Source organism: Crinia signifera, chromosome 2, assembly GCF_055691185.1.
Source record: "Crinia signifera chromosome 2, ASM5569118v1, whole genome shotgun sequence".
Lineage (NCBI taxonomy): Eukaryota > Metazoa > Chordata > Amphibia > Anura > Myobatrachidae > Crinia > Crinia signifera.
The window spans coordinates 232817238-232841500 of record NC_139218.1 but is presented as its reverse complement, the minus strand read 5'-3'; the positions used below and the strand labels follow the sequence as shown (position 1 = coordinate 232841500).

General features: G+C 43.6%; 1 protein-coding gene across 1 annotated transcript in view; it reads right to left on the bottom strand.

Moving 5' to 3' along the window:
* GCC2 (GRIP and coiled-coil domain containing 2) overlaps positions 1 to 24263 on the bottom strand; it is a 61121-nt gene that overhangs the window by 14334 nt on the left and 22524 nt on the right. The window contains exons 8-19 of the mRNA XM_083174009.1: positions 23382 to 23482; positions 21129 to 21227; positions 20597 to 20716; positions 19282 to 19446; positions 17733 to 17837; positions 17342 to 17504; positions 14857 to 14957; positions 14703 to 14780; positions 13600 to 13737; positions 9300 to 9421; positions 8025 to 8201; positions 6573 to 6790 (exon numbers count right to left, since the gene is read on the bottom strand). Coding sequence (XP_083030135.1) covers positions 6573 to 6790; positions 8025 to 8201; positions 9300 to 9421; positions 13600 to 13737; positions 14703 to 14780; positions 14857 to 14957; positions 17342 to 17504; positions 17733 to 17837; positions 19282 to 19446; positions 20597 to 20716; positions 21129 to 21227; positions 23382 to 23482 — 1587 coding nt within the window. The remainder of the gene's footprint in view (positions 1 to 6572; positions 6791 to 8024; positions 8202 to 9299; positions 9422 to 13599; positions 13738 to 14702; positions 14781 to 14856; positions 14958 to 17341; positions 17505 to 17732; positions 17838 to 19281; positions 19447 to 20596; positions 20717 to 21128; positions 21228 to 23381; positions 23483 to 24263) is intronic.

The window sequence follows — 24263 nt, the reverse complement described above, 5'->3', positions numbered from 1 at the left end:
CTTTTCCCTCTCCCCTCCCGTGTCTTTTTTCCTTTTGGGTTTCCCCCTTGTCTTGTCTCCATATGTTCAGGATTTATGTGATATTGCTGATTTTAAGATATTTATACATGCTTTACGTGTTGTCACTGAAGATGGGCAGGTTACCTCTCCTCAAACTCATCCTTAATGATTAATGTTATCTCATTGAATGCTAAAGTTCTAAACTCCCCCAACAAGAGGAAGTTGGCGCTATCTTACTTCCACAAATTAAAGGCGCACGTTGTGGCCGTACAGGAGATCCACTTTTTTAAGAAAGCCCCTCCTAGATTCTTTGATAACAAATACCCGCACTGCTATACTGCGGATGGCTCCCACAAAAAAGCTGGAGTGGCCATTCTGATATCAGCTATGTGCTCTTTTTCCGTTTCGAAGCAGTATGCCGACCCTGAGGGCAGGTTTTTGGTCTTGGTGGGTCTCCTGGACGGGATAGATGTGACCTTAGTCTCTTGCTATGCTCCCAACACGGGGCAATTGAAATTCAGTAGAAAGTTGTTTTCTAAAGTTCAGGAATACTCCAAAGGGGCGCTGTGGATCCTGGGAGACTTTAATTTAGTTCCAGATGTAGCAATGGATAGATCCCGCATCCCCAGCCATAGAGGTAATCCTGATCAAGGGCCTTCTAGAAGATTTAAACAGCTTATTAATGAGTTTGAGCTACACGACGCTTGGCGAGCTAAAAACCCGAGCACCAGAGATTACACCTTCTCACATCCCCACCAATCGTACTCTAGAATCGATCTAGCCTTGACTGATAAGTGGTCTTTGGCTTCCATAGTTGGGGCCGAGATCTTGCCCACCACCTGGTCTGATCATTCCCCTTTGCGGTTGGTGTGGGATCTGGGTTCATTCAGGGCCCCTCCGGGACCGTGGCGCCTAGGCCGCTCGGCTCTGTCCTATTTAGACTCCAGGAAAGCGATTCTAGATTCAATCTCCAGATATGTAGCTGATTATAGCCCAGAGGATACAAGTATTTTTACACAATGGTGTGCGTTAAAGGCTGTTGTACGTGGCTCTGCAATACAAGCGGCAGCCAGAATGAAGAGAATTGAGGAGAGTGAGAGGCGCGCTGCAGACGAGGACCTTCTTAGATTAGAAGCAGCACATAAAAACAACCCCCTGGACAGGGCCCTAGGTACACAACTCACACAGGCTAGGGATAAAGTTAACGCCCTCTCCTTTAGAGAGGTCCAGAAAAATGTTGAAAAGCTGAATCAACGCTTCTACCTGTTTGGTAATAAGGCGGGGAGACTGTTGGCAAGGAAATTGAGAGGAAGAAGACTCGCACACCCCCCAGCCGTCGAGCGAAGGGATTACTTCCTTCCTCAACAGTATTAGTCTGCCTGTGCTGGAATCCGAGGTGGGCCAGGCTCTCAACGCGCCCTGGTCCAAAGTAGAGGTGGAGACCGCCATTGATGGGTTGCCCAGGGATAAAGCTCCCGGTCCAGATGGCTATCCCACTAACTTTTATAAATGCTTTAAAGAGGAATTGAGCCCTTTATTGACCAGCGTCTTCAACGAGGCTTCTCGGTCGGGTGTATTCCCCAAGGAAATGTTAGAGGCCCGGATTGTGACCATCCCAAAGCCCGGTAAACCGCCCACCTCGGTCCAGAACTACAGACCTATCGCGCTGCTTAATACAGATCTGAAATTATACGCCAAATTGCTGGCCAATAGACTGGCCCGCCTCCTCCCGTTTCTGGTGGGGGGGACCAGGTGGGCTTTGTGCCGGGGAGACAGGCTCCGGACAATACCCGTAGAGTGTTCGATGTGCTGGAGGTGTGCGACCGGGCCAAATCCCCTCTATTGCTGCTTTCATTGGACGCCGAAAAGGCGTTTAATCGGCTTCATTGGGGCTATTTAAGAGAAGTGCTGATGCGCTTTGGCCTGGGGGGCAGATTTTTAGACTCAATATTTGCCCTCTACTCCCATCCGTCTGCGAGGGTGTTCGTAAATGGCAGCCTCTCTTCTAGTTTTTCAATAACCAATGGTACCAGACAGGGGTGCCCCCTTTCCCCGTTGATCTTCGTTCTGGCAATGGAGCCCCTAGCAGTCAAAATTAGAGCAGATGACTGTATCTTAGGCCCACAGATTGGGAGCACTTCCCATGAGATCTGTTTATTCGCAGATGATGTTCTCTTATGCCTATTGCAACCGGAGAAATCACTGCCAGCAGTACATGAAGTCTTATATGCCTACTCAGCGGTCTCTTACTATAAATTTAACACAAATAAAACAGAAGCCCTTCCGTTAAATATCCCTTTAGCTAATGTAGCACGCCTAAAGGATTCCTATCGATATGCATGGCAGGAGAGAGCCATCAAATATTTGGGGGTCCAAGTTGCAAGAGATCCACACTTAATAGAATGCAACTTTAACCCGCTCCTAAACTCCTTTCAAAAACTCATTAAGGAATGGTCCCTGCATGAAATTTCTTGGCTGGGCAGGCTGGCAACGTCGAAAACAGGGATTGTATAGATGTGTACCCAGCTTTAGGCCCAAGATTCTTCTAGACTACCGGTACTTCTTAATATTACTACATTTGATATCAAATTCAAATGACATATAAATAGCTATACATACATTACAAATAAAAGAGCTAGGCCTCCTTTACAGTCTGTTTATTATTCTCCCTTCAGCCTTAATCTTACTATTGCTTTTACATGCCATTATGCCCACTTTGTTTTACTTATCTTATATCTGTGACACCCCACCCCCCTGTCGTCTTATTTCTTTTTCTAAGATTTAGTCTTTTCCATTCTTTACTTTTATTACATGTAATGTTCCTAAAAATTGTGAGCTGTATGATAAGCGTTTTCTGATATTATTGTATTTATCTGCCCAGATCTTTCCTTTTGAATAAATAAAGAGTTAAAAAAAATTAAATAAAAATAAAAGACGAACATTGTAAAAAGATTTGCTCAGAATAATGCTGCTTTCCCACTGCCTACACGGGTAAAGACCCGTTTTTTTTAAACGGGTCTTTAAACGGGTAAGAGCCATAAGACTCTTTCCCACTGCAGCTTTTAAACGGTAAATTACCGTTTAAAAGCTGTTTTTGTCACATTCACACTTACCCGTTTAAAAACCCGTTTAAGCAGTGTAAAGATAGGGGGGGGGGGGAGAATTTAAAAAAAAAAAAACGGCGTGGGGTCCCCCCCACTGCCGTAACCAGCACCAGGCTGAAAGAGCCGGGGCTGGTAATAAAAAATCAGGAAACCCGACAAATAGGGGTTCCCTGATTTTTTTACAACCAGCCCCAGGCTCCAGGTCCGGGGCTGGTTCCCAAAATACGGGGGACAAAATGACTAGGGGTCCCCCGTATTTTAAGAACCAGCCCCAGGCACAACCAGCCAGCAGGGTAATGCCACAGCCGGGGGACACTTATGATATAAGTTCCCGCGGCCAAAGCATTAATCCTACCGACCAGTCAGCCTGGCCAGGGGCCCTGGGGGAGTGGGGACCCCCCCAATAAAGGGGTCCCCCCCCTCCAGGACTTACCTGACCAGGCTGAAGCCTGGTGCTGTCCCCGGTGACCCTGGAGCGGTGGTCACCGGGCTGATGGTATTGTGTAAAAAATAGAATAAAAACCATTGTCTTTTACTGGTGAACTATGAGTCCCAGCAAGCCTCCCCCGCAAGCTGGGACTTGGAGAACCACAAGTCCCAGCCTGCGGGGCATTAAAGGGCCCGCTGGGTCTTGTAGTTCCACAGTAAAAGAAAGAGTTAAATAAACACACTGACACACGTGAAAAATAAAAGTTTAATACATACATAACACATACATACTGATACTTACCTATCTTGAGCCCGTAGGTAGCCCTGGTCCTGATGTCCTGGTCCGTGTCGGCGTCTGTATCCAGTCGGCATCCCTGTCGGCGACGGCGGTCCGGAGTCCGACGAAATCCATTTGGGAAGCTGTGGAAGGAAATCCTACTCACCTGTCCCAGCGCGACGTAGTCCAGGTAAGGTCTTTGCAAAAAAAACAAACCGACACCCGAACCAGACCGGACTGACGGAGACACACGGTGTGTTTACATCGTGCGGCTCCGCCCCCGAATGCCGCTATTGGCCGCCTTGCGGCCTAGCGGCCAATCAGGAGCCGCTAGGCCGCAAGGCGGCCAATAGCGGCATTCGGGAGGCGGAGCCGCACGATGTAAACAAACACACGTGTGTCTCCGTCAGTCCGGTCTGGTTCGGGTGTCGGTTTGTTTTTTTTGCAAAGACCTTACCTGGACTACGTCGCGCTGGGACAGGTGAGTAGGATTTCCTTCCACAGCTTCCCAAATGGATTTCTTCGGACTCCGGACCGCCGACGCCGTCGCCGACAGGGATGCCGACTGGATACAGACGCCGACACGGACCAGGACATCAGGACCAGGGCTACCTACGGGCTCAAGATAGGTAAGTATCAGTATGTATGTGTTATGTATGTATTAAACTTTTATTTTTCACGTGTGTCAGTGTGTTTATTTAACTCTTTCTTTGGTACTTGTTTCCTAGAACGGCCACAATCGTGAGTGATCGTGGCTCTTAATTAAGGGACACGATCCTCACGATGTGGCCGATTTTTTACACTTTTTTCACTTTGATTGACAGAAATCGGGTCAATCGGTCGGTCGCGACCAATTAAAATCGGCCGCGATGCGACCGACCGATTGACCCGATTTTTCCATAGACTTCAATGTTAAAAAATCTTTTAACATTGAAATCGGGAGGATCTTGTCGGTCTTGTGCCATTATAATGGCACAAGATGAGATGGACTTGATTAAGTCCATCTCACATAGGGAAAAATGTTAAAAAAGGTGAAATGGGCCAATATGACCCATTTCACATTTTTTATGTGCCCGCCATGACCCCACGATAGACGTCAACCCGAAGCGTGGCGAGCGCAGCGAGCCCGCGAGGGGCGGCGGTGCGCGTCCTCCGACCTTTTCATTCCCCTACTATCCACTAGGGCGTGGAGTGAGAATAGAATAGTGTGGCGAGCGCAGCGAGCCACCGAGCCCGAAGCGTGGCGAGCGCAGCGAGCCCCGCGAGGGGACGCGTATACCTGTGAAGTTAGACGCGTCCCCTCGCGGGGCTCGCTGCGCTCGCCACGCTTCGGGCTCGGTGGCTCGCTGCGCTCGCCACACTATTCTATTCTCACTCCACGCCCTAGTGGATAGTAGGGGAATGAAAAGGTCGGAGGACGCGCACCGCCACCCCTCGCGGGCTCGCTGCGCTCGCCACGCTTCGGGTTGACGTCTATCGTGGGGTCTAGCCCACTTAGTAACATTTGTGGGGGCAATTGAAAATAATCAGGTGAAAAAAAAAAAAAATCGGGTGAAAAATCGGTCGATCGGATCGGTCGCATCGTATGCGACCAAATCGCATGCGATGCGATCGATCCGATTTTTTATCTTACGACCACAACGATCTAAATCGTTGTGGCCGTTCTAGGAAACAAGTACCCTTTCTTTTACTGTGGAACTACAAGACCCAGCGGGCCCTTTAATGCCCCGCAGGCTGGGACTTGTGGTTCTCCAAGTCCCAGCTTGCGGGGGAGGCTTGCTGGGACTCATAGTTCACCAGTAAAAGACAATGGTTTTTATTCTATTTTTTACACAATACCATCAGCCCGGTGACCACCGCTCCAGGGTCACCGGGGACAGCACCAGGCTTCAGCCTGGTCAGGTAAGTCCTGGAGGGGGGGGACCCCTTTATTGGGGGGGTCCCCACTCCCCCAGGGCCCCTGGCCAGGCTGACTGGTCGGTAGGGTTAATGCTTTGGCCGCGGGAACTTATATCATAAGTGTCCCCCGGCTGTGGCATTACCCTGCTGGCTGGTTGTGCCTGGGGCTGGTTCTTAAAATACGGGGGACCCCTAGTCATTTTGTCCCCCGTATTTTGGGAACCAGCCCCGGACCTGGAGCCTGGGGCTGGTTGTAAAAAATCAGGGAACCCCTATTTGTCGGGTTTCCTGATTTTTTATTACCAGCCCCGGCTCCTTCAGCCTGGTGCTGGTTTCGGCAGTGGGGGGGGACCCCATGCCGGTTTTTTTTTTAACGGGTAAAGGGCTACCCCTTTCCCACTGACGAAAAAACGGCTATAACACGGTAAAAACACTGCTTTTTACACGGGTAACAAAAACCGGTATTTGTTACCCGTGTAAAGCAACCTGGAGCTTTCCCACTGCAGCTCTAGCCGTTTAAAAAGGCTAAAAAAACGGCATTTACACGTGTAAAGCCTGCAGTGGGAAAGGGGTATAATACAGAATTTGATCCCGTTTTGATTGGGATGTCAAACACTAAACTGATGAATTATACATAAACATACACAAGTATAGAAGCACAGTTAACATGTTCCTACCAAGACCCTGGTAATATGGATTGATAAATACCCATACATTGTTAAAAGACAGCATTGTAAACAATGTATAGGTCTGGGGGTGGGGTTAAATACAATGAACGTTTTAAAATAATATAGTAAGGAAGATTTATTTCTTTGGCGTGCACAAATTCATTTTGGTCAGAAAGGGATGAATTTGAGGCTTACTTGTAACAGGAATCTCATTCTTTACTTGGAAAAGTTGAGCTTCTACTTTGGACAGTTGCTGCTGCAAAGTCTCAACAGTCTTCCTGTGACCATCCTGCAAATTTCTCACTTGGTCTCTGAAACTATTACGTTGGGCTTCATTTTGTGCACTCAGCTGGCTGACTGTTTGAGTGTTCTCGGTCTTTAGGACCATGTTCTCTGACTGCACCATGCACAGCCTGAAAGTCAGAAGACACCATGTATCGAGTAAGACCAAACTCATAATGCTCATTAGGCAGACTAATTTCACTCAGATCGCTTAATATTTAGATCTACCATTACAATTTGTAGAAGATGGAATTCCGGTTTAAAAATAACTATATTAAAAAAAAAAAAACCAACAACCACCAAATGAACGTGTAATGACATTTTCAGGTCTCACTTATAGCCCCAGAATTTGTAGGTAGACTAAACAGTGTTTTTCACATTTATGCAAAAAAATGTGTGTCAGGATAGAAATTATATTTTTTTCAATATTCAATATAATGATCATCCCTGATCTATTTATTCACCTAAAACTATGTTTAATATCCATTATTTATAGGACACTATGAGGATACTAACCTCATCCCCCCCACCCCAAAAGAAAAAAACAATTAAGTATATAAATAGAACAAACATATTTAAAAAAAAACATGCACTAACAAAACATTGCAGAACATGGAAAATGAGTTCTATAAAAACTGCTGGTAAAGGCAGATATAATATCCACAAAAACAATGTTGGCTCATTGTAAATGTTCAATGTTGTTAATAATAGGGAGGATATGATGGTATGAGTGAGGGAAGGAGATTCATATTTGGGTAAAAGGGCCCTAAAGGGATCTAAAGTGGAGGGGCAGACAGACAGGGATGACATAGATGAAAGTTTGCACGAATTACAGAGCAGTAGGGTAATATGAGAGCAGGAAGTGGGTTTTGAGAGCCTGTAAAAATAAACACTTCCTCCTTAAAGGATATCTCCATCTATATTAAGTTTGCCTATATGTGTGCAATGTAAGGTTTCCTACTTATATGGGCTTATAGTTTGTGTTTCTGCTTTGTAATGATATTCATAGCTAATAAGTGCCAACAATGCTATTCTGAAGTGTCTTAGAGTATGACTGCTTAGGGATTTACCGCAAGACACTTTAGAATGTCTGCCCTGAAATGAGGGCATACACTTACATCCTAACACAGCCTGTAGTTCTCTTGGACGGCAAAATGTCTAGGTCAACTTGATTTTATCATGTTGCTACAACACTGAAGAAAACAGGAGCAAATAATCACTGTGATCCCTGGCAGCAAGAGGTGCAATTACAAGAACTCACCACAGTGAATAAATCCAAGTAGGGATGATTACACAGTATATATAAACAGACACATTTCTATTTTTTAGTAGGAAATACTCTAACGGCTTGGAAGAATTACTCACTTTTCTCTTAGCTCAGCCTCTTTTGTAACCGTCTCCTGTAGCATCTTATTATGTCTTTCCAGCAACATGTCATGTTCAGACTGCAAAGCTTGTAGCTCAGACATGTTCATCTGCAGACTGTGCTGAGTTTCTAACAGTTTGGTTTTCAATTGATCCAACATAGTCTGTAGGTGCTCCCTGAAGGCAACACAATGCAGAACATGAATTAATAGTCATACAGTAAATGTAGCAACATCGGTGTATCATGTTACAGTTACAATATTTAAATACAGGTACAACACCGATTTTCCGGCAGCATCGGTTCCAGCACTGAGCCGGATTAACGATTTTTCCGGATTTTCGGTGGTGTACCCTGAATGCAGGGAGACTCCCGCAGCGTGACCCCCCACAGCTTGATTCCCCCCTCCCCAACCTCCCGCAGCTTGTATGATGCTTACAAGACGCCGCAGCGCATCTCAGGCTCACCTCATCAGCGCATTGCCGCCCCTCCCCGCAGCGTTACTATCCCCTTCCGCACTCAAATACACTCCCACTACCCTTCTAAGCCCTTCTGCTGCCGTCCTAAGCCCTCCCACAAATTATTTTACAGTCAAAACACATTAACTCCCACCTTCCCCCTGGCACCCGATGTGTCCGGATTAAAAGAGGTTCCGGACAATCGGTTTCCGGAAAATCGGGGTTGTACCTGTAACACATTTACTTTGTAGCAGCTTTGTTAGGTCTTCCACACCTTGCCCGAAGCTAGTGACTTGTCCCTACTGGATTGAGAAAAAAAAAAATCTGGTTTTCCTCATCATACCAATGAGGGACACTGAACCATTCGCACCGAGCTATAGTGCCCATCACTTGTGTCATTGGCCACACACACACTGAACTTGGAACATTTTGTACAAGCATAGACTGAAGATCACATGGCTGCCAAAATTTGGCTACACAGCCAAACCACTGTGAACATGTTGCTCATTCAAGGATTGACGCAGGAAAGGACACCAATGGCATAAAGATGGCAACCCAATATTGGTGTCCGGTGGGTACTCGCAGGATGGAGAAACTTAAGATGGATGCGTTAGCACTTCAGTATATTTAAAATACCAATGTCCACAAAGAGACTATAAAATTCAGGGTCCAGCACCCCCCCATGGTATAATAGAGAAAACCCCACTATGTAACTAAAAACAGCACAAAATAAAGCATCATTATAATAGTAAAGAATCCTTAATAACATGCTTGAGAAAGAAACTCAGACCAATTTCTACAAGGAAGATAAAGAAGTACCTTTCCTGTGTGAAGGCTTCTTGTTCCGCTTGAGATGCAGATTTATTCTTCTGCTGTTTTAAGACATTATGGACACGGACTTTGTAGCTTTCAAATTCAGCAGTCACTGCAGCCTGTTCTGCCTATGACAAATAATTACAGTTTATTTATTTCCTTGAAATCTCTACATGGCAGTCATAATATACAAATTTAGCGTCCTGTGCGCTCGTCCTTCCCCAATCATCCCATGGGGATGCAGTTATAATCCCGGCGTTCAAAATCCCAACGCCGGAATCCCGACACTTTCTCCCTCTATGGGTGCCATAGAGGGAGAATAAATTAGTGGGACGAGTGTAGCGAGGCACCGGGCCCGCTGCGTGGCGAGCGAAGCGAGATTTCGGCGGTCGGGATTTCGGACCAACGGGATTTTGATGCCATGCCTAGGGAATTGGTTCCCTAGCTCTAAGAAGTATCCTTAAGACATCGCTTGTAAGGAATGCTCCTGGTTGAGGATGAGAACCACTAACCTAGATGAAAGTTCCATGACATGGACAGAGCTCTATTCCTTACTGTGTCCTCAAGACCATGGAAAGGAGGGGGAAGGAAGGTACTAAATAACCGGAGCCAGTCTTCTTACAGGGGCACCAGCCCACTGGCCCCCCCCCCCCCTAACCTTTCTGCAGCACCCTCTATCCCCAGTGGTCTCTTCTCTTTGTGTGTGGGAAAGGGGGCATCTTGTTTATATAGTTGCAAAATAGACTCCTCTCAAGATCTATGGAATGCAAAGTAGGCAAATAAATTAGCAGGGATGGTTTGAGGTGCTGTCCCAAATATTTCTCAGGAATCTCACAGCACTCCCTGGTAATTAAATATGGGAGGCGTACAGAAAAATATATTGGGTACAATAGTTCTGGGAGATGAGTGCATTTGTATACCAAGTTCTGTAAACTCATATTAATTCTTAATTAGACTTCGTGACAGAAAACAACATTTTTAAAGTATATTAAATAGGCCTTCAAAAAAGTATTCCACCCATCCTTTAAACTTTCCGATACATGTTCCTATGCTCCAGATCTATTTCAGGATATAATATTTACACTGGGATATTTGTAGTAAATAAAAAATAAAACTGAAAGAGGCGTTAGTCTTGCCAGCTATAGCAAAGCCTTCTTGCCAATATTGTGTGGAAGCTCTGCATTCAGCCCATTGTTTTCCTCTCATAACCAAAACCACAGCTCACGTGTCTCCTTGCAGAAACATGTTTAAAAGGTGACAAGGATGCACAATAGCAAGCAATCAGGAGTAATACAATGCAGACATTTTGGGTGGTAGATTTGGCTCTAACCCTGTTTGCCATGTTTATTAGTTGTGTATATGTGGAAGAAACGTTCTCTCAAATGAACATATGGAGTGAGGCAAGCAGGAGGAGGAGTTTGCAGGTGCACACGAAATATAAATGCTGAACCAATTAATATCTTTGCTATATTGCATTTATGAGGTTCTTCGCATAATGATGGCCATTATTATGGGCTTGTCCACCCGTCCAGGTCACCTCAATCGGACAAGTCCCTAACACTACTCTGAGACAAGTCCAGGGCACGGGACCCGCCATGGGGTGGTTCTGCTGGGCTGGCCTGGGGGGGTCCTGTGCCCTGGACTTGGCTGATTGAGGTGACTTGGACGCGGTGGACAAGCCCATATTAATGGCCATCATTATGCGAAGAACCTCATAAATGCAATATAGCAAAGATATTAATTGGTTCAGCATTTATATTTAGTGTGCACCTGCAAGCTCCTCCTAAAGATTGCTGCATTACAAGTCTCAGCAGGTAGCACCTCATATGTCCAGGGTCTGCAGTTTAGGACCCCTCCCCCTGGAACATATGGAGTGATTCAGGTTGGTTTGCAAAAGAAAACTCCTCCTTTAATGGACAAAACCATGTGCACTGCAGGGGGGGGGGGCTGATGTAACAGAATAAGTAACCAAACGGTTGTATGCTTTAATACAGGGACGTACACATGGGCCCGTATTCATTGCGGCCAGCGAGGTAGTTAGACAGCGGGGTTTGCAGAAAACAAGCAATCCTCGCTGTGTAATTACCCCAAACAGTGAGGCTCGCGGCTACTGCAAGGAGCTTGCTGCATTTAGCCGCGAGTCTCGCTGTTTCAGGGGCCGCATACGTCATTCCCCCTCGCTCCAAAAACGTAGCAAGGGTGAATCATGTATGCAGGGGGGTCAGTAGAATACTGACCTGGCGAGCTGTGGCAGCGAGCAGGCAGCACTGCTCGCTATCACTGCTCTCCCCTGGCATTGAATTCACCCCAAGGAGTCAACTTTGGAACACGAAGACATCACAAAGGAAGTTAAACATGCAAAATGGTCTTACTGCTTTTTGCAAAATAAAGTGGTTTATTACTCAGGAAAATGGTATAGGCCAATATAGGGAAACCAGCGGTGCACCCCACCTCTCCCCCCCCCCCTTCCCATTTCCCTTCAGCTGTGCATGGCATAAGGCCCACTACATGTATTGAAATAGCTGGAATTTATTTATTTTAAAATGCAACTTTATTAACCCTTTGAGGGCCAAAGGAATTTGTCAAAATAGGTGTGAAAATTGCCAAGCAAACCTTTTTATTAAACCCTTTGAGTGCCAACATTGCTGTGAGAGAGCCTCAAAATATCCATTAAAAATGCCAACGCCGCTCACAGCGATTGTTCTTTTTTTGGGTTCAATATTTAACTAAACCAATTAATTGACTTGGCTGTATTAGATTTACACTAGAAGAACAGTCGCTGCGAGCGACACTGGCATTTTTTAGCGCATATTTTGAGGATCGCTCACAGCAACATTAGCACTAAAAGGATTAAATGAAAGTAGCTTTTTTTGTTATAGTAAAATATTGAATATAGCCACAATAATTGAAGTTAAATGTTTTATATTGTCTTTCACCATCGTAAAACGGTCCTATATTTTAAATTTTTGCATCTGTTTTCACAGATGAAGAAAGCAGCTTAAAATAACAAGCTACCTATGTACCCCTATAGCCCAAACTATAGGTTGGGTTACTCTATTTAAGAAATACTTGCAGCTCCAGATAGAACAGCTCCAGATAGAACAGCTCCAGATAGAACAGCTCCAGATAGAACAGCTCCAGATAGAACAGCTCCAGATAGAACATGTCACCTTTATAAATAATGCTAAAAGATTTGGTTGCTTCCAGAACAGAGTCCATTCATCCAGCCAGGGGACTTTATAGATGGCAATTGGACTATACTACTATACTCTACCTCAAAAACATGAGAATGTCCCATCCCTATATAGCATTATATGTATGGGCAGCACGGCTGGCGTAATGGTTAGCATTACTGCCTCACAGCACTGAGGTCATGGGTTTGATTCCCACCATGGCCATAACTGTGCGGAGTTTGTATATTCTCCCCGTACTTGCGTGGGTTTCCTCCGGGTACTCCGGTTTCCTCCCACAATCCAAATATATACTGGTAGGTTAAATTTACCCTAGAATGTCTGTGTGTGCGTGTACATATGGTAGGGAATATAGATTGTAAGCTCCACTGGGGCAGGGACTGATGTGAATGTTCGAATATACTCTGTAAAGAAATATAAGAAACTGTTAATAAATATCATCAGCAGCACATTCTGTGATGCTGCTTGAGGAACGGCATTAGTGGTTTCGGTAAACTCCTTTGCTCTGTTTGCTGGGAAGTGGCCCAGGCTACATCTGGATTCATTTGATACTCTGTCCAAATCAAATATGAAGGGTGTGACACTCTCAGGTTTAAGTTACAATTCTTCATATAAATGAAATCTAGAAGCTGCCACTACCGTTTACATAAGTAGTAAAACAGCCTGTGGTGGTTGCACCATCAGAACCTTTTGGCTCTTCATAAATATCAGCTTCAGGGCCATGTGGACCTTAATCTGGCACTGCTAAGAACTAATAATAGAAGGTTATAGAAACTGAAGCTGATAAGGATACGGAGGCAATGTACCATGGTCACATTTTATAAGGGATTGTAAAACACTGAGGTGAACACTATGTGGCAGCCTGAACTGATCAAGAAGACACAGAATAAGAATGCAGACAATGCTTTGGCTTCCAAAACGATGGAAAAGCATCTACTATATGATCGATAAATCATGTATGCATTTCCCAGAGTGTCTCACCTCAGAAATAAATTGTAAAGTGTGAATCTTTACCTACTGGAAAAGTTAATTGCTGTTATACACTGATGTGAGAACACCCTGAGAATGTAAACTTTGCCATGTATACAATAGGCAGGGTAGAAGAGATTGGATACCTTTGCAGCAGTACACTCCTCCTGAAGAGCTAGCAGCTTTTGCTGGTATGTGTTTCCTGCTCGTTGATGCTGTTCTGTCAATGTTCTCAGCTGCTCTTGTACTTTGTGTTTCTCTGAAGTCAGTTCCGCAACTTGAATCTAAGACCATAAAGATAAATCAGGCAAACATTTGAGACATTTGTTAAAGAAACACCATCAAAGTAGTTACTGCATAGATGATGCACACTGTATACAGATTCCCTGCTCTAACTGCACTGGTCATCTTAATGTACAATGGACCCAATACAGATCTGATCGTGGGACAAATTTGCTCTCAAAATGGTCAAAACCATGCTGCACTGCAGGTGGGGCAGATGTAACATGTGCAGAGAGTTAGATTTGGGTGAGTTATATTGTTTCCGTACAGGGTAAATACTGGCTGCTTTATTTTTACACTGCAATATAAATATCAGTTTGAACACAACCCACCCAAATCTAACTCAGTCTGCACATGTTACATCTGCCCCACCTGCAGCGCACATGGTTTTTCCTATTTTGAGAACAAGTTTGCCCTACAATCAAGTTGGAATTAGGCCTATTGTTATAGCTGCCTCTACATATAAAATGCCTATATAAAACTTGTAAAGGCCCATCCCATACACACGGGACGATTTCAGGGCTATTTCTAAGCGATCTGAATAAATCACTTAGAAATCAATCACACATAGCATCATGTGTATACCCCCAGCGATGGCAATGCACGGTCCAGCACATCTCTATCACCTGACTAGATCTTGACTGCAGTCAGTCAAAATCTGGTCAGATCGCTAATGTGTTCTCACAAGAGAACACTGCTCAACACAGATTCATCAGCACACATTGCTGGTGCATGGCATGCTTGCCAGCAATGAGTGCGGAGCTATCTGTGCTTAAGCACAGGGCACCCGGTTTATACGGGCCTCAAGTCTTCCACTTAAATTATAAAATTTGATGAGGTTCTGTTAATTATGAGAGGTCAGATAATATAAATTTTATTAACTGGAATAACTTTCCCAAGATGTCCAACATGCGGGAAAAAAAACAAAAAACCCCCAAGGAAGTCACAGTAAGGTGTTCATGTATACCTTATAAGCTTCCACATGTTGCTGGTTTGCCTCCAGCTCACCTTTCAGCGAGGCCTGGAGAATTAAATGATCCGATTCCTAAGAAGAAGAGCAAACATGTACATCAGTAAGGTACATATGAAGAAAAGGAAGCCGCACAGCTCAGGGCACTTACAGCTTGCTTGGATACGGCCAGCTCTTTTTTGGTCTTAATCAGCAGTTGCTTAATTTTTTGGCTGCGTTCCTCATGCTGCTCCACCGTTGTCTGAAGTAATGCTAGTCACAGAATTTTAAGACACAACAAGTTTTACACATATGTATGTAAAGAGAGCACAAATAACAATTCCAGAGTAAAAGCATTCTGTTATCATATCATCCCACAGATCATAAGGCCACCCTGAATAAAACAAACCTACACACAGTTGTTGCGGTTTGGGAAAAACATGGTATTAAGCTGGCTTCTCCACCACGGACATGTATATGCAATAAGACTTTATGGTTAGTGTTCTATAACCGCACATATTTAAGTTATTTCTTTTTATGTGATGTCATTATTGTCAACTCTGTTTTTTATTTTTTATTATAAGCAATTGAAACTACTTGGCATGAAAAATAAAATAAAAAACCCCTATTTCACTTACAAATTATACACAAAAAAATCTCAACGGGCAAAAATAAACAAAACTAAACCCAAACAGAACAGACATTTTTTACTAGTGAGCTTCTGAGCATATTGTACACTGTCTTTCCCCTAATCAGTTAACATGGAATGTTTCCAATTGTAAAGCACAACTGAATATGATACACCAAGGGTCCTTAAACTCTTTTGCTCTATAATAAAAATAATTACCGGACCCCAGCAAGTTACTGCAGAAGGTCATCACATCACATGCGTAGTCAGCAGACAGCACATGCATGGCAGCATTGTGGAGACACAAAAGGATGTGAGGAGTCTAACATAACAGACAATTCAACTGATTTTTTAGACTCCTTGAATCACTGACTGAGATTAAAAAAGTCATCAGCCTGATGGTCAGCAACATGGAGTCGCGACCAGGGCTATTTTTGTGCAGGCTCCAGCAGGAACTGAGGCCCTTATTCTAGTTCACTGTTTCTGACAAAATATTCCTCAGATGGACAAAACCATGTGCACTGCAGGTGAGGCAGGTGTAAAACCCCACCCAAATCTAATTATCTCTGCACAAGTAACACCTGCCTCACCTGCAGTGCACATGGTTTTGTCCATCTGAGGAATATTTTGTCAGAAACAGTGAACTAGAATAAGGGCCACAGTTCCTGCTGGAGCCTGCACAAAAATAGCCCTGGTCGCGACCCCATGCTGCGAAGGTCGGGACCCACAGCTTGAGAACCACTGTGCTACACTATATAAGTAACTGCAAATAAATAAAATGTGTCACTGACTGTGTCCATATTACATTATCAGGCCTGATTCAATATAATCTTTTTACGCAATGGTGCTGCAAACATACAATGCAACAGATTCACTGTATTCATAAAATATCAGTAACACACCTCCTGCATGGACTACTGACGCAAACTGCTTCCTATGACCAAAACCCTTGGACTGTTGTGTGACCCATGATGTAATGCACGCCTGCAGCTGCAGCAACAAAGCAGCCAGGAAATCTCCATCCATGGACGGAGTCCCTGGCCTCATTGTAAGAAACTAAGCTGGTTGCCACTCCCTCCCCACATTCAAATGACATTAGACTATCTGTGATTGTTAGTGCGACCAAAGTTGTAGACCTATATTACAGCTGTGCAGTACAGGATCCAACACGAGCGCAAATCCCAAACATAGATCCTTAGAACAATAATAATTAACACACAAACTTGCTATAGATAAAAATAAAAAAAATAAAGAAAATACCCATAAAGTAAAAAAAATGTTACAGCCAAGTGCATACTGGTTAAATAAGACTGGCCATTAAGCACATGACTGGACAATGCTCAATGTAAATAGAGGAAAATTTTCACTACTGTGTTTCCCCGATTATAAACCCTACCCCGAAAATAAGCCCTACCCCTGCTTTTGGAAACTAGTCCAAAATAAGCCCTAGCGGAAAGCCTGAAAAACTGGAAAGCGCTGTAGGTGAGGAGCAGGACTGGGGGCATGGTGTCTGTAAAAGCAAGGCTGGGGGCATGGTGTCTGTAAAAGCAAGGCTGGGGGCATGGTGTCTGTAAAAGCAGGACTGGGGGCATGGTGTCTGTAAAAGCAGGACTGGGGGCATGGAGTCTGTAAAAGCAGGACTGGGGGCATGGTGTCTGTAAAAGCAGGACTGGGGGCATGGTGTCTGTAAAAGCAGGACTGGGGGCATGGTGTCTGTAAAAGCAGGACTGGGGGCATGGTGTCTGTAAAAGCAGGACTGGGGGCATGGGGTCTGTAAAAGCAGGACTGGGGGCATGGTGTCTGTAAAAGCAGGACTGGGGGCATGGTGTCTGTAAAAGCAGGACTGGGGGCATGCTGTCTGTAAAAGCAGGAATGGGGGCATGGTGTCAATGTTAATTAAAATAAGCCCTACCCCGAAAATAAGCCCTATGGTGTTTTTTCTTGAAAAAAATAAATAAAACAAGACGGTGTCTTATTATCGGGGAAACATGGTAGTTAACATAAATTCTATTTAACATGGTTTCCTTACATATTTCTTCTTGCATCATTTCCTGTTTATGTTTCTGCACACGGATCTCTTGCTCCAAGTCCTCCAGCTGACTGTTCTTATGGGTAATGCTTTTGTTGAGCTCTTTGACCAAGCGGTCATAATCAGCAATTTCCATATCCATCATTGTGCTTTTCTGAGCATCCTGAATTAAAAAGCGTTGTCAGGACAGAGCATAGACTTATATGCTAAGGAGTTTATAAAGCTTTTAATTGTGAAGTAAATAACATGTCTAAGCATAAAAGTATTACATATGCTGTGCTGAATTGAAAAGTAAACAGAATCAGCACCCTCCATAACTGCAAACCATGGCACATTGTCGGTTTAACAATGCCTCTTAGCATTCCTGGTTAGATATTTTCAAAAGTTTTACCTTCCTGACAAGTCCAAGCTCTTCTGTGGTTTTTTGAAGCTGTTTTTTTTCTTTTTGAAGTTGTTCTTGAAGTTCTTCAATCTGTTTTAGTGCATAGTTGAGTTCCTAAGAGTAAAAGAGATGCCAGTAATGACAGCACAGCTTGTAATAAATGTCAGCATTGCTTTATACTACTGATCTCCAATTTCCTGATTCCTGGATGATCTGGTCTAGATTGCGAATCAATCAAGGCCCTAAGTATTAGATTGTACACCGAAGGGCAAATCTCATTTGTGCTCTAAAGGCCCCCATACACTATCTCAATTTGGCCAGATTTCACCGGTTCCTGACGGAATGGGCCAAGAAAATCGGCCCAAATCAGGTCAGTGTGATGTCCCCACAGGTCCGATGCTCGGCCTCGTGCGCATCGGACCTGAGTCGGACCTCCCTTCCAGCAGCAGACTGGTAACGGGTCGTATGCGATCCGTCAAAAGGACAACTTGTGATGGATTGCATTTGACCCCGCTGCCCGGGAAGGTCCCGGGCGGCTTGTGGGTGATCGGCTGGGTGTATACTGCTGCATGAAATCGCAGTAGGGTATGCCCAGCTTAAAAGAGTAAAAGCTAACTATAGTGATGATTTCAATCATGTTATCTTTTGCTAGTAACTACTGATTAGTCAGATGTTGTTTGATAAACAGGAAACACATACAGGGTAACATGATCAGGGCCGGCAGTGGCATCTGCTGCTCAAATATATGCAGCAGACTATAATGCTAGCATCTGTATTGAAACACACAATGCAGCCACTTTGAACAAGACTCTGGATCAATCCCTATAGTTGGAATGAAACAAGCTGCAGGCTTTACCCCACAGTTCATTAACTGCGTAGTGAAAAGTTATTCAATTAACCTTTTCCCTGCACGGAAACCCACTACTTATACATAACCTGCAGACTTTTCCGCCGTGCGGGAAGTGCCGCCCCTCCCCCAGCTGTGCCTGCAGCGTCTGTTCTGTGACTCGGCGCTGGGGATCAAGTGCCGAGCACCCAGCACCGGAAAGAGGCAGCCCTATCAGGTTAGTGACATGACAGAAGCGTAGAGCTTCCGGCGCTGAGGAATAAGTGCTGCTGCTGAACACCCGGCGCCGAGGAGATGCTGCAGAGGGGGCTGAACACCCAGGAACACGCTGCTGAAGGTATCCCTCTCTCTCTCCTTTCTCTCTCATTTGGTGGGGGGGCGGCAAAAAATATGGTGCCTATGGGCAGTATGGCACTGAAATACAGCCCTGGTAGGCTGCAAAGTCAATTTTACCCCCCCCCCCCCTTGTCTTTTCCATTGTTTAAAGAAGGATATCGTATGCAAATAATTTTGTAAAACTAGACTGATTTGTTTAGGTTCATACAATAAAGACATAGATATAAGAATTTGTTGGTCTTCAGTTGTGTTAGTGGTGTGAAAAGGCTTTAATATGTGAAATTACATAAATCTGTGCATAATATTTGAATGTCAACTTTGGTAACAACTGGACACACAAAACTTATCTGTAAAGTGTGTTTAGGTGATATTTACCTTGATTTTCTGCTCTTTTATCAACCTTTCAGCCTCTAGATCTTTTTCTAATGCAACTTTAGCTCGCTGAAGTTCCAGCAACTGTGCTTCAAGTAGCTTGTTATTGTACTGCAATGTTTCCATGTGAGTTACCATGTCTTCATTGGCAGAGTTCATTTTTTCTTGCTGAAATACAAAGTTAGGTTCCAAATAGAATCTTTTAAGGGTTGTATAAGCTCTTACACATTTAAAAAAATAAAATACATATATTGTTTTTTGGGAAGGCGCTGGAATGTGAACTTTTGAAACTTAATGCCTTCCGGAAAAAAAAAAAAAAAAAACCCCAAACCATCCATATTACAGCCCCACTAACAGGGGCCAAAAGAGTTTAAAAAAAATGACCTACTACCAAGTGGTTTTTCAAATCTCATTACTAAGCAGGTTTTGTGTATGTGTGTGGATTGTGGGGGCACAGACTGCAGTATTTTGAATACAGGGAGTGCTAGGTCATATGAGTCTTTGTATTTCTGATGATAAATACTGCAGATATAAAATGACCAAATACATGGGATCCAGAAACTAAAGTTGGAATGCACATACAGTACACGGGGTGGATAACTGGGAGTATGTATCAGCCGTGTCCATACATGGGGTGGAAAACTGGGTGTATGTATCAGCAGTGTCCATACACAGGGTGGAAACCTAGGCATATCTATCCGCAATGTCCATACACAGGGTGGAAAACTGGGAGTATATATCAGCAGTGTCCATACACGGGGTGGATAACTAGGAGTATGTATCAGCAGTATCCATACACGGGGTGGGTAACTGGGAGTATGTATCAGCAGTATCCATACACGGGGTGGGTAACTGGGAGTATGTATCAGCAGTATCCATACACGGGGTGGGTAACTGGACGTATGTATCAGCAGTGTCCATACACAGGGTGGATAACTGGACGTATGTATCAGCAGTATCCATACACAGGGTGGATAACTGGACGTATGTATCAGCAGTATCCATACACAGGGTGGATAACTGGGAGTATGTATAAGCAGTGTTTTCCGCCCAGTGTATGGACACTGCCAATATATATGCCCAGTTTTCCACCCCGTGTATGGACACTGCTGATACATGTGCCCAGTTTTCCACCCTGTGTATGGACATTGCTGATACATACGCCCAATTCACGCCCTCTGTATTGACAGATCTTGATGTGATTATCACATCTTAGTTTGTCAGAGGACACCAAACCCACCATTACCTTTGGTGAAGTTTCCAGACAAAAAGAAGCAGAATGACTAAACCTCAATATTTTAGGTTTTACAGTATTCACCTCAAGAGTAGCAGCGTGCAGCTGTCGTGAGAGCTCTTCCAACTGGTGGCCCGTAGATCGTACTCTCTCCTTCTCTACCTCAAGCAATTCCACTTGTTTGTCATATTCTAGCAGGAGATTCTGTAAGGACAAATCCAGCAATTACCATGCTACAGATCGGTCTTCATACAGCTTTGCTACAGTCACAAGAATTTGCCCATTGACACTCTGCTAACACTGGGCATCCTTTTTGTGGATTTTTTTACATAAAAAGTTGTGTTGTGCTTCAGTCGCACACATATATACCAGGTTTACATATCAAATTAATTGTCACAGTCTCCTGGTGCGTGTTAGTCGCAAAGTGTTTCAGTTAGTTTAACCGAACACATTGCACAGTATTCAAAAGAATAATGATTACAACCTTCAGAAAAAAAGTCACTAGAATAAACACAACCTCACAGTAACCAGTTTTTTATTTATTTTTATGAAGACTAGAAAACAAAAAGTGGTCATTTAAGTCAATAAGTCCAGAAATAAAACATATATTGTGTACCTGATAGCTTTCTGCACCTTGCACAATGTCCTTGGTGGAAGACATCAGCTGTTCCTTTTCTGCTCTTACCCTCTCCAATTCCTCTCTCAAGGACTGCACCTGATCACAGAACAGCAAAGACCATTAATGAGAAAAGAGCAAAAACAGGGAAATAACACAGCCCGGCCACCCATTTTCTGAGTGAGGATTAATAAAAAAAGGTTTGTTGCCAGCATTGGTGGGAAAAGGTATTAAGCTTGCATAGAAAAATCTTGCTTCAATGGCAATTTTACTACAAAACTTTCACTCCTAGACCAACTGTAGTGCTAAAGCTTTTATATCAGTCTCACTCAAAAGTTACAATGGGGATCATTCTGGGACACACACTGCTCTGACCGCTTTTGCATCTCTCAGCATAGTTGCATCTGCCTCGATCTGCTAATGCTAGTATGAGCCCTTCCCCTGGTGTGTGCTGTGTATGGGTATGGGATCCAATGTGAGCGAGTCTGCACGCACACCACTTTAATGGCTCTATAGCAGCACTGCTATAAAGCTGTGTAAATTTTAATAGCCACCTCCCAGCACATTTCTTTGTATGTGCATCTCCCAAGTGTCCAGTACCATCCTAGATGAACACAATCAGGATGCGTGCTCTCAACATGCTATTACACAAACAATCTTGGGATTCCATAAAATATTAAGGCGATCAATTAGAACTGCCTGTGGGCATTTATTAAAATGTTTTCACTGACAAACTGATGAACACTGACCAAAGCGGTTATATCAAAATCTGAAACCACTAAGAATGCGACAAAGTTAATGTACGAGACCCTTTTCTTCATATAGAGAATGACATTTAAATCTAATAAAACCCAAAAAGTTGGTTGCTTATGTTTTTAGACTCAAACCAAAGATTCACTTTATAAGCAGATCCTACAAGAACTTATTTTTTTGTAGCGTTACTTATTCATTTATGAACTTGCCACATTAGGGGGAGATTGAAGTAGTTGCAGGTTTTGAACCTGTAACGGACCCTCTCTCTACAATGAGTAACAATGTGCCAATAGCTAGTCTGTGCATGGGTAAACATTTTTCTTTAAAAGGACTACAATGATTCAGAAGTGCAGATTAATGCCCCTTTTACATCAAAGCAATAACCTGGGTTGTTGCCGAGTCAACCCGGGGCACTGCTTGGTGTAAATATGGTGCAAAAAAAAACAACAGGTCCGAAGTTTGGGCAGGGAACGTATACAGCCTCCACTGCTGTACTATACAGACAGCAGCGGAGCCAGGGAGGAGGTGAATGGATGCCTGTGTGAGTAATATTTCTGGTGATATCGGAAATACTTACGGTCATTTAAGTATTGGCAAAAATTGCAGGGACAGCTTTTTGTACTGCACAGATTATGCACAGGGCAGTATTCAATGAGGCCAATTCGCCATGTTTCATGGCGAATTTGTGCTTTTTTTCACTTTGGAAGGTGATTTTTTGTGTCAGAAAGTGAATAACCCTATTCAACGTGCACTTTTCGCCGACGGTGAACAGTGAATGAGGGACAATTCACCGCCTGATACTCTCCGCAACTCTCTGTGGTTTTTCAATGTGAGAGTATTCAATGAGAAGATGGTGAATTGCTTTCTAAGTGATTTTCGCCGTGTGTCACCGTGTAGCAATCACCATCTTTTCATGGTTAGTGGAATGTGAACTTTTAAAATAATGTTGTTTTTTAATTTTGGTGTAAAAAAAAAAAAATAAAAAAAATCAGGAATTTTATTCTGAGAAGGGGCATGGTATTTTTATTCATGTGCTTACAGCACATGAATATATATCTAATTTACAATTTTTTATTTTTTTTACACATAGCAGCCAGCAGGGGGCCGGGAGCCGCTCATTACATATTCATATATTCACTTCTCCCGATCATTACATATGCATGATCGAGAGCAGTGAATAGCCAGTCCCCTGCTGGCTCTCCCAGCCTGTGCTGCCTGGCTTCCGGGGAGCCCACCTCCCCCACATAAGTTCTGGGGCAGGCAGGCTCCCTGCGGCGGACGTTTACATTCGCAGTCAGGGGCAGCGAGCCCCTGCCTCATTGAATAGTGTGTCAGTGAGGGCTGGCAGCGAGGGCTCCGGCCCTCCGGAACACGGCGACTGTGCAGCGAATCCTAAACCAGATTCGCTGCACAGCGCGATTTGGGTCATTAAATACTGCCCACAGAATACATTCTGCCATAAAAGGAGACATATAAGGTTCATTTTAAAGAAAGTTTTACCTCCTTTTTATTAGCATCCAGCTCTCTCCTTGCTTTAACAGCAACTCCTTTTATCTTGTTGCTTTTTTCTTCTTTTTCCTTACATTCTCTTTCAATGTTTTCTATTGTTGAAACAAAAGAACAAAGAGAGTTGATCTATTAAATGAGACAAACAAACAGCTACACAAAAAGATATGTCTAAAATCATGGTAACGTTAATTAAGTACATCAAATAAAGCCAAGAAAAATGAAATATGTACAGCGCTCCTACTAAAATAACATGCACAAATGCATTAATCTAGGCTTTTATTTTCTTTATTATTTACATCCTACAGAACAGCTCATTGTGTAAGTAAATCTTTAGTAACATCACAAAAACTCATGCTAAATTTTACATCAAGCTCATTTCCTTTCTAACTGTAATAATATATCTACAATGAATACAAACTGGTGACTGGTTGACAGGTCAGAAGACCAATAGCAGAGCACCACAGCCTAAACACCCCCCCCCCCCCAACCTCATCCCACTTAAAATTATCTGCACATACAGTTTAGGGAAAGCTTCGTGATCAGAACTGAACCCATAAAAAACCTGGGATACTAGTGTTGGACCCATTCATCCTTTTATAGACTTTTCTAGAAAAGATTTGTTAAAAAACCCTTTCATCCAGGTTGCAACCACCCAATGTTGGAACCCACCACGTGCTTTCACAATTCACAGTAACCATGACATATGGAATATTGTGGTATCATGCCATGAACAGGCCCAATATAAAATAGGCCCTTAAATATTTGTATACAATTTAATATAATGACAATAATAAACAACAGTAATGCACAATGATAAATATTAAAATGTAATATATCCTAAAAGTACAGGCACCTAGAGCACTTTTCTGATTG